The sequence below is a fragment of the Orcinus orca genome, chromosome 6 (genome assembly GCF_937001465.1).
Source record: "Orcinus orca chromosome 6, mOrcOrc1.1, whole genome shotgun sequence".
NCBI lineage: Eukaryota > Metazoa > Chordata > Mammalia > Artiodactyla > Delphinidae > Orcinus > Orcinus orca.
The window spans coordinates 71,417,952-71,430,976 of NC_064564.1; the positions used below are offsets into that span (position 1 = coordinate 71,417,952).

The 13,025-nt window shown below is 37.9% G+C and overlaps 1 protein-coding gene across 5 annotated transcripts in view; it reads left to right on the forward strand.

Annotated features, from left to right (window-relative positions):
- Positions 1-13,025, forward strand: part of CFAP95 (cilia and flagella associated protein 95) — a 123,720-nt gene that overhangs the window by 49,054 nt on the left and 61,641 nt on the right. For 3 of the 5 annotated variants that reach the window (XM_033440205.2, XM_049710936.1, XM_033440209.2), the window contains one exon: positions 10,697-10,805. The exons of the other annotated variants lie outside the window; for them this stretch is intronic. In XM_033440205.2, coding sequence (XP_033296096.1) covers positions 10,697-10,805 — 109 coding nt within the window. The remainder of the gene's footprint in view (positions 1-10,696; positions 10,806-13,025) is intronic. 5 annotated transcript variants of the gene reach the window in all.

Sequence of the window (13,025 nt, forward strand, 5' to 3'; positions counted from 1 at the left end):
TGTTTGGGGTCATCTGACTGGGCAAGGTTTGGTAGAAAATGACAGCTTTCCAATAGCCATGGGGCAAAATGGACCTATCCAGGAGAAAGAAGGAGAGCTAGGCTGATAATCCTATAGATATCTACTATATCCCATCCTATCCTATAGATATCTGCTATATCCTATAAAGAGCTACTACAGTGTAGAATGAATTTGAATTTCCAAATACCCAATTTTATAGCAAAAGTTTAAAATACGGAGTTGAGGAGATGGGAGTTGAGGAGGCTTGCTGGGCAATTACTGTGCACTGTGATACGTGCTAGGATTGGGCTAAGCAGAGCTCTCTGGGGACATCCAAGAGGAGCACACAGACTATTAGACCAGGAAAAGTTTTCTAGAGGAGGTTGTTCTAGTTCCTAGGATTCACATGAAGAACTAAAGATGGCACATTAGTTAGTTTTCAACTGAGGGCATTACTGTTCCTTCCCCCAGAGTGTTTGAAAATATGTGTGCATTTTTGATTGCACAATGACTGATAACTAGTGATGTCAAGTGTGTGATTGCAAGAATTGTGACTCCTATTCCTGGGGTGGCCACAGCATCTTAATAGCATTTATCCATCTATCTAGATGATGCCCAAGTTACATATCCATAAACCTACAGTCATATGGGTAGGGACAACAGATATACGTTAGCTAGTTTGCATATGGCCATTCAGAGCAAAGGTGTGATCAGCAAAGTCTCTGAAAGATCTTCACAGAAAAGGAATTCCCTACTCGTATAAGAATCCTGAGCTTTCAGAGCTCATTGGCACCTGCTCTCTTTGTAGGGGTGCATGCCAACAAAGCAACCAAATTTTCATTGCAGGCAATCTAGAGGTTAAGATATTGTGGGCTTCTACCTAGACCTTAAAATAATAAGTATGTGTGTTGTATGAATTAGAAGAATTTCATCTAGATAAATTCATTTTACTTACGGAAATTTTTTGGTATTTTAAAACAATCCTGTAATAAATATAAATAGTTGGGAAAGACCACTTCAGCTTGGTTTACACTTATGTCAAAGTGAGTATAGTGAATGTAATGTGATTTATTATAGGTGTTATTGACGCCACCAATGCCTGTGTACCTCTGACAAGTGAGCAGCTCAAGGCAGTTCAAATGTCCTGCTAGACATTCAGGCACAGATAAGAATTTCCTCCCACAGTAAAACCATCTGGACCTAGTACTGTTTCAGGCAGTAGCTCTTTTTTCCTTTGACAGCTTCTCTATTTCTTCTTTGGAAATTGTGTGTTTAGACTTTTTGTCTCTACTGAGAACAATTGTAAATTGTTTTTTTTAGAAAGTTGTGTGTGCTGTCTAGTTTTCCACATATATTTGCATCGAGTTATGGAAAGTAGTCTTTAATGATTTAAAATGTTTTCTTCTTTTGATGGTTATATCCTATTTTTATTAAGATATAGTTTACATTCTATACTATCACCCTTTTAAAGTGTATAATTCAAAGGCTTTTAGCATATTCATGGAGTTGTACATCCATCAACACAACTGATTTTAGAACAGTTTTATTAACCTTAAAAGAAATCCTCCTCCCTTTGCCCTCGAGCCCTAGACAACCACCAATCTACTTCCTGTCTCTACAGATTGGCCTATTCTGGACATTTCATGTGAATGGAGTCATATAATATATGTTCCTATGTATGGAATATTATTCTGTTTGTATCTCCCCCTGCCCTTTTCCTTGATTTTTTAGATAGGAGTTTGTCTATTTTGCTTACTTATTCATTTATTCTGTTTTCTAACTTATTTAATTTTGCTTTTATTTTGAATTATTCTATCATTCTGATTTCTTTTGGCTTACTTGTGCTTTTTAATATTTTTGAATTAGATATTTCACTTATTTATTTTCATTTTTTCTGTTCTATTGATATAAGTACTTAAAACTTGAATTTTTCTCTGGGTTCTACTTTAGCTATATCCTATGGATTCTTATAAGTGGTATTTCTATTTATTGGTATTTTTGAGAAATTCAACAATTTGTATTGATCTTTGATTAAAGAGTTGTTTGATAAAATGCTTACATATTTCCAGATTGAAGAAGGATCTCTTTTTAAATGTGTTATGAATTTATATCTTTCAAACATATTGAAATATTTTTTCTTAATTTTTATGAAAGTTCCACGTGCACTTGAAGTTGTGTTCTTTAGGCAGGTCACCAAATATTGGTTTTACTCTTTCCACATGCAGACCAATTATGTTTACCCATTTACCCAAGGAAAATGACCCAAATTCTATCTAGTCATAGGTCAGAAGTCCAAGATCTCCATATGTTATGCTATTGTTTTTCTACCAAGTCTAGTGTGGCTCTACTTGGTTCAAAAATCTATAAAGCAGGAAATTTTTCTGCTTGGTCTCCATATAACCAATATAAAGTGGCGGGACAGAGACAAGATAACTGTAATAAGCACTCCGATTCAGAAAGAGGAATGATGGAAAGGGCAGTCATTTGTCTATGGTCCTTAAATCCTGTCAGGCAGACATTGTTAGGGAGTCCTACATTGGTGTCAGAAATGTTCTTTGCTTAGACCCTGATTCTGTTTTCTGGCAGCATACTTTTCCCATTGTTCTTTATGGCCCTTGGCTCTGCCCTGTGTATCATCTTTTCGTTTCCAATATTCTCTTTGACCACACCTGCAATGAATGTTGTAGAATATGCCCTTCTATGGGTTGTTTTGCTTTTTCAGTTCACCTTTTGTTCCCAGAAGTTTGGGGGCCAAAAGTTATTTTAAGTATTGAACAGTTAAAGGATTTTTAAATGCACACCCCTGGCTTACTTGGAAGTACAATTCTTTAAAGCTTAGGAAGTTTCTTACATGTTTGAATCCAGTTAGTTCCAGCTGCTGGTAACCTCATTCTCAATTCTTTCTAGACAAAGTGCTCAGACTTGCTATATTTCTTTACTTTTTATCCTTGTAATACCTTGACTGTCACTTTGATACTATTGTAGTTACAGAAATCAGAGACCCTGGGAATTTTTTTTTGACTCTCTCCTTAAGCATATGCTTGCTCCAATGCAACTTAACTCACTGGGAGGGTCTAACAATAGGATGAACTTTGCTGCCAGGCAAAGCTTTAATGGAACTTTGTCTTGAAAAAGTCTTTTTCAGTTTTCTCTCTTTTTGAGATCTCTCTGTTTGAGATATAAAAGTTGTTGGCCCTTTTAACATTTCAAGGCTCAAAATTTCTGGAATCTCTCATTTCCTTCTATCTTCTTGTAAACTAGACAATTTCCTGAATTTATCTCTCTCTCTTTTTAAAATACTTTGGCAAAACCAATTATCAGTAGCTATTTGCATGTAGAACTAACAACTGTCTTCCAGTCTCTTTCCGGATCTCACTAGGTACCTGGTTTGACTCTTAACCTACTGAGGCTATCAAATGTTTGACCTCTCCAGCCTCTCATACCAGCTTCCTATTGTCTTTGCCTGGTCTTTAGCCAGTGCCATGTATTTTAGATTTTTGCTATAATAACACCTACCCCACTTCGGGTACTTATTTTTGTGTTAGAATAGGCTAGGCTTAATCTGTGTTAACAAACAGCTCCAAAAATCTCAGTGGCCTAACACATAAAGATTTGCTTCCTGCTCACACAGAGTCTGCTTTAGGTTTTTGGTGGAGGGTAGGCACTCCTCCACATAGATACTCTGGGACTCAGGTTGACTGAGGCTCCACCATCTAGAAAGTCATCAATTGCTCTGGCAGGGGAAAAAAAGAGTTGAGAATTACATAAGAGCTTTCACTGTCTTAGCCCAGAAATGACATATATCATTTCTGCTCATTTTTATTTTATTGGCCAGAGCTAGTCACATGGCTTCACTAAATGCAAGGGAGCTGGGAATTTAACCTCTTATATTCCCAGTAAAAAGGAGAAATTGTATTGGCAAGCATAATATCTATCACATATGGAAGACTTCCTTGTAAAACTCCCCTCCTAGGTTAGCTCCAGGGCTAGACTTCAGTCCCTCTAGCCCCTGAAGCCATTGCCCCTGTGCAACATTAGCAAATATCCCAAGGGCATCAGGAGAGTTGGTGTTTTAAAGTTCTATTTACCCCTTTGGTTACAGGCTTTCATCCAAAAATTGGCCTGGAAATTCCCCACTGGATTTTCAGCTCTTAAATACTTATAATGTGTCAAAATGTAAATATATATATATTCTAGCATTTTCCATTGTTTTCAGTGAAAGAGTTTATCTGCATAACTATGGGAATGTAGTTTGGCTGGTGCTCTGAGAGCTCCTGCTTCTGGGCAATCTCACTACTGAGATTTCTTCCTATATCCTCTTTCTTGTCTCTGCTTCTTCCACTTGTCTTCAGCTGGATTTTGGCTGCTTAAAGTAACCCTTGCACATGATGTAATCTAGGGATTATACAATAACTTCGCTAAAAATTAGTTTTCTTTTAATTTTTCCATTTCCTTTGCTGCTTTTGAATGATTTCTAGGAAGAAATGGAAAAAGTGCTCATTTGTGTAGCTATGTTCATAATGGAAGACTGTTTTAACCATAGATACTATTTATGAAGAAAGGCTTTTTCATTTGTTTCTAGTGTGAATGAAATGAATTGCTTTGAAACTACAGAACCTTGTATTATCTACTCAGTATGCATTGCCCATGGATTCATGGAAATGTGCATTAAAATGGTCCTTAAGCTCACATAATATAATCATTTGATGTTATTCTAGAGTAATTAATTCAAATTATCTAAGCTGGTAATATTAAGACTATAGGGATAGGAGTTTATGCAGGTAATCAGGCATTTGTTTCTTGTTTTGCAGGGGCCAAATTGGTCTCCATGCCATTCATGCCAATATACTGTCAAGGTGTTCTTTGGATAACAGTAATTACTGTTATATAATACACTTTAAAAACTCGGTCTCTTTTTTGTCCTACTGTTCCACCACCCAGAGTGTCTATGCCCAGCCAGTGTAAGCTGTTTCTGGAGCGGAGATCAAAGGAACCATAAGAAGTTTCCTAGGATCTTAAGATAATTGAGATCCAGTAATCAAAACATAGGGTAACAGAATGTCCCAATCCTGATTTGACCAGGACAATCCTGGTTTCACCACTCCCAGTGTACCTAGTACCTAATTCCCCTCTCACAGTGTCCCAGGTGGGATAATCAATTATAGTGTCACCCCATTTAATACATGTTCCTCCAGCTGTTTTCAAAGTCATGTGTTTGGCAGTTAATCATACTGACAACATTTATTTAACGTTTCAACTGTTAAGATAGACAGGCTCCCATGCTGTATTCCTCTTGTTTACTCCCAATATTCTCCATAGGGCTTCCTGTTTTTGAAGAGTTTCTTATGAAAAAAAATTCATAATAATGATGGGTCTTATTTACATGCCGTTCAATATATGTTGAGTGAAGAAAATAACTTCACTTACCTGTCTCGGTCGAATATTTTTCTTTTGAGTGCAGTTTAGGTTTCAAATTGTGTGGTTTCATAGTGGTAGATGCACAGATTGCATACAGCATGAGACACATTGAAAAACAGTGTCCCTCTTCATAAGTCTGAAATGTCACCATTTCTCCCAAGGACGTAAGATTTTCTTTATGACTCTTGCAAATACACCCGAAAGTCTTCATTTGTCAGTTTGATAAATGTGCCGCCAAATAGCACTATCTTGGCATATAAATCATTTGCCTGTGAAATTTTTAAAGAGGATTGTCAAATATTTCTTTGTAGTCTTTGATTCTATTGGTTTTAATGCTTCTAATGTGTCAGGAAATATAGCTGACTCTCTGGGGTAATTTTCTCTTAAAGTCCTAGATAGCAGACGATTATAAAACCTAATGGAAAAGGTATCTTTCTCTTCTCATTTGGCTTAGATTTACATCAGAAAATAACAATAGCTGACACAGTAGTTTTGAACTACATTAATAATTCTAAAATTTAATATATTCTGTCATTTGGAGTCTTAACTAAACATAATTTTTTTTTTTTTTTTTTTTTTTGCGGTACGCGTGCTTCTGACTGTTGTGGCCTCTCCTGTTGCGGAGCACAGGCTCCGGACGCACAGGCTCAGCCACCATGGCTCACGGGCCCAGCCGCTCCGCGGCATGTGGGATCTTCCCAGACCGGGACACAAACCCGTGTCCCCTGCATCGGCAGGCAGACTCTCAACCGCTGCGCCACCAGGGAAGCCCAACTAAACATAATATTAACATCTTTGAAATTCACAAAGAAAATGTGTCTCTTGTCAAGTAACCAGAAACCAGAATTGAGCTCGATTTTCATTGTTCACATATCAGATATTGCTCGGATCCACACCCCCTTTGCAATCAGTGTCATGCATATGTATGCTGAGAGTGTTCCCATTCAGCAAGCAGATTTATAATTCCTCTAGAGACAAGTTTTTGTTGCAAAGAACTAGCATCTCTATATGCATAATCACTCCTTTTTTATGTGTGCTTTTGTAGAGTACGCTGGGATGCTCTTTATTTTTATGGACACATTTGAAAGCCATTGCTTTCAGCATTTATATTAAGGTGACAGTAACAAAATGTAAGAAATTCAATCAATCAATCATTTAAGATTTAATGAGCATTTACAACGTGTTAGTCTTTGTTAGGCACTGAGATCACAAAGATGAGTAAAAAGTGATCCCTGTGTCTAAACATTCTTAGTCTAATGAAAAGGAAGATTCATTAATGGACAATTATTTTAAAATGTGAAAGGTGGAGAAGTGATAAAGGTAATGGTTTCTTTGCAAATTCCCACTTTGCTTCCCCCACTTAGTCATGGGACCACAGAAACTGTAGAGAGTAGCTTGGTCTCCTCTTCTGCAAGGATAATCCTGTGGTCTAACCCCACCTGTCCTCCTCTGGGAACTGGACCACGATGGCTTGGGGCAGCCTGAGGGGAGCTGCAGATCCCTATCTGAGTATGCTCTGGAGTTGTTTGTTTAGTCCTGCAACTCACTTAAGGATTTATATGTGTTCAGTCAAGGGGAACTTACAGATTTGATTTGATGTGAAATCATCCAACTCTTATGGTAGGAAACTCAAGCTCCCAAAGGACCGCAGATACAGATCCAGAAAGTGCTTTTCACAAGGCTTTACGTGGGACTATGTTAGGCTGGAGGAGACAGGAAATTCAGGATCTAGAGTGTTCAGGTGATTGTAGGATGGGTGGTGGGGAGTTGTCTAGAATGGGACCTGCCCATGCTATCTTTGCCCTACTAGATTCTATTGACCTTAATCCTCTCTGAATCAGTCCAAGTGGCATTTTTGACAGCAGGGTCCTGGTTCCAAGCTCCTTTTTATACAATTGACAGGTCTGATCCTGTCCTGTCAGCCTTTGCCCCATTTGTAATTCTATTCATATTCATACTATTTCTCCCACAGTAGAGTAGAGAAAGCAAATTTCCTTTCTTGTAATTAAGGATGTCTTACGTAAAGATTTCTCGTATAAAGAAATAGCCACAGCATTTAGCTTTGGGCTTGATAGAGCAAAGTCCTCAGCAGAAGCAAGGCTGATTGTCAAGGAAGATTCTGGCCCTGCTGGTAGGAGGCCCTGGAGGCTCTCCTCCCAGCAAGAATGTCAGCCTGTGTCTGCACACCTGACATCAAAAACACAGCTCTCCCTTCAGTTAGTAGCACAGAATACCTATATTCAAACTGCTTTAGCCTTGAACTGACTGCTGCTGTCAAATTCATATCTGGGGAAAATTAATATCTGCAGATCCAGTCTGTAGACTAGACCAGTGCTGGTCAATAATGACCTTTTTTACTAATCCAAAGTGATGTACAAACTGTAAAGACAGCGTAGCAATGTAGCAAGGTTTTCATATAGCTAAATTTATTCAGCTTAAAAGACTCTAAGATTGTTTTTACTTATCTTTGGTGTTAAAAGTCTCCTTATTAAAGGTGATAGATGGTTATTTTATTTTTAATGTTCCTGTCAAGACAAAATGTTGGCAATTTTAGGTTGGTTTTACAAATTTGAGTGTAAAGTTTTGCTACTCCATGAAATGCTAAGGTTTGGGGACCACTGATCTAAGAATCTGGTACACAGTCATTCTCTAGAGCTTTCTCAACCTTGGTACTTTTGACATTTTGGATCAGATATTTCTTTGTTGTGGTGGGCTGTCCTGTGCACTGTAGGATGTTCAGCAGCATTGCTGGCCTCCACCCGCTAGATGCCAGCAACAACCCACCCCACCCAGATGCAACAACTAAAAATGTCTCCAGACACTGGCAAACTCTCAGGGTGGATTGTAATGGTATATAGGTGGGGTCTGTTATCAATAAGTTTGAAAGTTACTGTTCTAGAGACATTGTAAATTTTATATCATTATATTCATTATTTTCCCGTAAAGAATTTTTATTGCAGTAAATGAGAAGTCATGGCAACCATAAATAAATGCAGGTAGCAAGGCAAACAAGGCTATATAAAGTGTATATATATATATATATATATATATATAAATAACACCTAGATTATTTTTATTTTTATGTGTATATATATATATATATATATATATATATATATTTGTCTTACAAAGATGCTATAAAACTTAATTGGTATTGACAAAGTATTTAAGAATACCCAACAAAGCATATTTTAGATAGACACAATATTATTACATATAATAATATTTGCATTTTTATGTCACTTTTCACTTGAGACTCTCAATCAATTGATTTGTCCTCAGTGTATGATTCTCAGTTCATCTCGGGGAAACTGAGGCACAAGCCAATGTTCAACTGACATAATAAAGTCAGGGAATAATTAGGCCTCCCGTTTCCTTTATAATATGCAAATCATTTTTACTGTTATTATATGTAGCAAATACATATTTAGGATATAGTAAATATATATTTTATATTTTAACTTTTTTTATATATTTTATAATTTTTTAAACATGTATGTTTATTTTTGCTAGGCTGGCAGCCTCTGTGAAGTAGGGACAGGTCTTCAGCTGTGTATCTCTCAGAGCCTGCAGGCTGTGGGCACATTATTTGTGGGCAGCTAGCAGGCATTAGGGAATGCCAACTGCATTAGCTCAGTCCTCCAAAGTTTCATTATAGATTCATGTTTTAATGCTGGGCTTTTGGCTGTTATCTGAGATTGCGGTAAGAAAAGGAACATAACTGAATTTTTTGTAATAATCTAGTTATAATACAACTTAAAATACATGATGGTATAATCAGGCTGCATTCTGACTTTCATGGACACTAATTATCTTTGCCTCCAATTCCTCCAATAAAAAAAAGTTTAAAATGATAGTTTATGACTGCTTTGGTATAAAGATGGATATAATTCAAACTGGATTATATTCTTTTTTTTCTGATTTAAAAATGATTAAAACACTCTCCTGGGCCCCTAAAAGTATCACAAGCCCTGGGCACTGTGCCTACAGTGCCTAAAAAAGAGGTGGGGGAGTAGCATGGACATATATACACTACCAAATGTAAAATAGATAGCTAGTGGGAAGCAGCCGCATAGCACAGGGAGATCAGCTTGGTGCTTTGTGACCACCTAGAGGGGTGGGATAGGGAGGGTGGGAGGGAGACTCAAGAGAGAGGAGATATGGAGATATATGTATATGTACAGCTGATTCACTTTGTTATACAGCAGAAACTAACACACCACTGTAAAGCAATTATACTCCAATAAAGATGTTTAAAAAAAAAAAAAAAAGAGGTGGGCCCTGGAAATAATACATTGAAATGTTAACTGGTGCTTTGCCCCTTCATTCCTATGCTCCTAGGGAGGTGTTCTGGTTTTATTACCTCAGGGAAGCATGACCCAGCAGGCAGCAAAAGAGCCAAATTCTTAGCTTTGGAGTTCAAAAGCTTAGGTTTTAGGATTACACCATAGATTTGGAAGAACAGATGAAGAGCTGGGCTGCCCTCTCCCACAGTGGATGAAGAGTTCATGGACTGAAGATGGAGGAGGCCAGAGAAGTTGAGAGCATGTGGATTTGTCTGGTATTTAAGAATACCCAACAAAGCATATTTTAGATAGACACAATAATATTACACATATGTCTTATTTTAGACATGTCTTATTTTAGAATTTATTCCGAAAATAGCTACTTCGGTTGTGGGCCACTTCACCTCCTTTTTCCTTTCCTATCCCCAAATCCCTCCTTTATTATTATCCAACCATCCTTTCAGTCAAGACGTTCAGAATATTTTTTTACTCTTTCTTCTACATGTTTTAAGAACTGTTTTTCCTTTAGACCCTCTTTCAGAGCAGGAAGCACTGTTATAAATCCATATGAGTAAATATTTTGCTCTCGTTTTGAAAAAAAATTGTAATTAAAATTCATGGTAGAAAAATTTCTAAAGTGGTAAGTTGCCTTTCTAATATACTACATGTCTTATTTTAGAATTTATTTCAGTAACTAATCTACATTATTAAATAAGATTCACTTCATTGAAGTCACTGAATAATTACTGTGTTGGATAAGTATTGTTTTCGTGATACTATTAGTTTTATCACATGTGCTAAATTGTTTTTAGGAAGTAGCCTCAGCATTACTTGAAAAGAGATGGGAAATACATGTCCCAAATCCAGTAAATTTATTATTAGAACAAGGTCACAAATATAGTAAATTTTCATTGCATAATTTTTACAATGTTCAAATGCAATACCTGATAAATAAGCTTTATCCCTTAACAGATTCTCATTTTTTTCTTAAGGCACCGTGACAGAGAAACTTATCCCAAAGATTATGATATAGAGGGTCCTGAAGAAGTTAAAAAACTGTGTAATTCAACATATTGGCGACTTGGAACCAACGAACCCCCAGTAAGTAGTAACTACTAATTTATTTAAGTCTGGAATATTCCTCCTAGTAAAACATGAAAAAGTAGAGGGAGGAGCACTTTGTCAGTGCTCCTCATAGCTGTGTTAGTAACTTAGGCAGGTGACCTAGCCACTGTGTGCTTCAGTGACCTTACCTGTAAAATGGGTGCACTTCATAAGGTTATTGGAAAATTAAGTAAAATAAAGCAAAAAAGTGCTTAACTCAATGCCTGGCACATAGAAAGTACTCAAGAAGTTATTATTATTGCTATGATGCTGTTGCTGCGCTGCAACATCTTGCTAGATGTCTCCTCTAACCTTCACCATCACCCTGTGAAGTAGGTATTATTATCTCTATTTTACAACTGGGGAGAATCTCCTAGAGGTTAAGTGATTTACTCAAAGTCACCCAGCCAGGGAGTGGAAGAGTGAGAATCTGAACCCATCTCTTTGGGTTTCAGGTCTTTTGTACTTGTCTTAAGGGGATGGAATTGTGAGTAATTTAAACATGCTGTTATTATTCTCATAACGTTTGTACAGCTAAGTTACAAAAGGAGTATCCATTGCATAGATACTTCCTATTTGAATTGCTGTGGGTTACTTCTTGGCTATTTAGGTGTCTGCTCAATCAGTGTGCAGGAACTCAACTCCCTAAAGAGTCCCAAATTGTGTCCTACAATGTCAAGAGTTTTGGGACTAGTTGAAGATTCAATTCAACCTTATAGGATGGCCTGGGGGCCTGAAGAGCTGATAATTTGACAAGGATGGATGTGAATGTGTTGAGAAGACTGTGTTTGTATATCATATTCTGCCCCCAAAAGGCTGGGCTACTTTGAAAAAGGGTAAGCCTAGGAAGATCCATAATTCTACTTTGGGAATGGTTCTAGAAAATTCTGTGTTCTCCAGGGTGATGGGAATGAATTAGCTTAGCAGAGCCCATGCTGTTTCCTCCCTTCCTGTTATAGTTTACCATAGACAGAGAACAATAAAGATAGCCTGAAAAATGGGAATATATTATAAAAACACGGCTGCCTGGATGTGGAACGAGGACACTTACAGGAACCAAGGTGGCTCTAAAGCAAGGCATTCTCTCTGTCTCTCTCTCTTCTCTCTATCTGACACACACACAGTCTCTCTTGGCGTCTCTGTTTCTCTCTGCTCTGTTCTCCTCTTGTCCCACAGCTTAAATCTCAGGGGCATTCTGATGGTTTCCTCAGTTTCAACCCTGCCCTGTTGCCTTTGCACCAGGCTGCCTAATTGGTCATTAGCCAGCACATTGATGGAGCTCTAGAGGCCAATGCCCAACTCAGAAAATACCCACTCTGCCCTGCTCTCCCAAACCCAGCTTACCCTTGCTTTCTTGAGCATGGTGAGGACAAGAACAAGTTGGGCAAGGCAGGCATTGCCTGGCATGCACTTAGCATCTTTGACTCTTAAAAACATTTATTTTTGATAAGTGAAAATCTTCTTGGTCTCTGGATTGTGGGAGGAAGTGAGATGAAGTGAAATATGAGGTGTAGGAACCTCAAATATTCATTCCTTATATTCCATGCATTGTAGCAGTTAAGCCTTAGTTTAATAGAGGATGTACAAATAATATTTACCTTCTTTATGACTTTCGTTCATAATCATTGAAACCTTGTCGTTCCTCTACCAGGTTTACAGTGTGTATTAGATAGGAATGTTACTGAACCAAACTTGGGTCTGCTTCCCAACATTCAGCAAAGCCAAAATTCAGTTTGCAAATAGAGACAGGATTTTGAAAAAGGTGTGCTGTAAGTCTCATCTGCAAACCCCCTTGGGTTCCTCGTGAAGTTATAGATAAGAGGCTCTGGTGATCTGTCTGAAGCAGCAGAGCAGAAAGAGAGGAGCTACATATACATGAGTGGTGGGGCAAGGATAAGTGAGTATTCAGGCCCAGATGTGGCTTTGGGGGATCAGATATGGGCCATGTAAAAGAGAAAGATGACAGGGAGCCATTTTAGAGCCTGCCCAAGAGCACCTCATGTAGGGATGGAAGAGGGATCGACTGTATTCCTATGGGCTAAGACAGGACATTTAAGTGCAGAAATTGGCATCCTGCATCACAGAACATACCATTGAATGTTCCCAGAAAGGCTCTCAGCTTCTATTAGAACACCCTAAGAAAGTCAGCTTTGAACGTCCTTCAGTGCCAGACAGGGTCAGACACAGACACGTCCAGAGGAAACCAAAACAAGATTA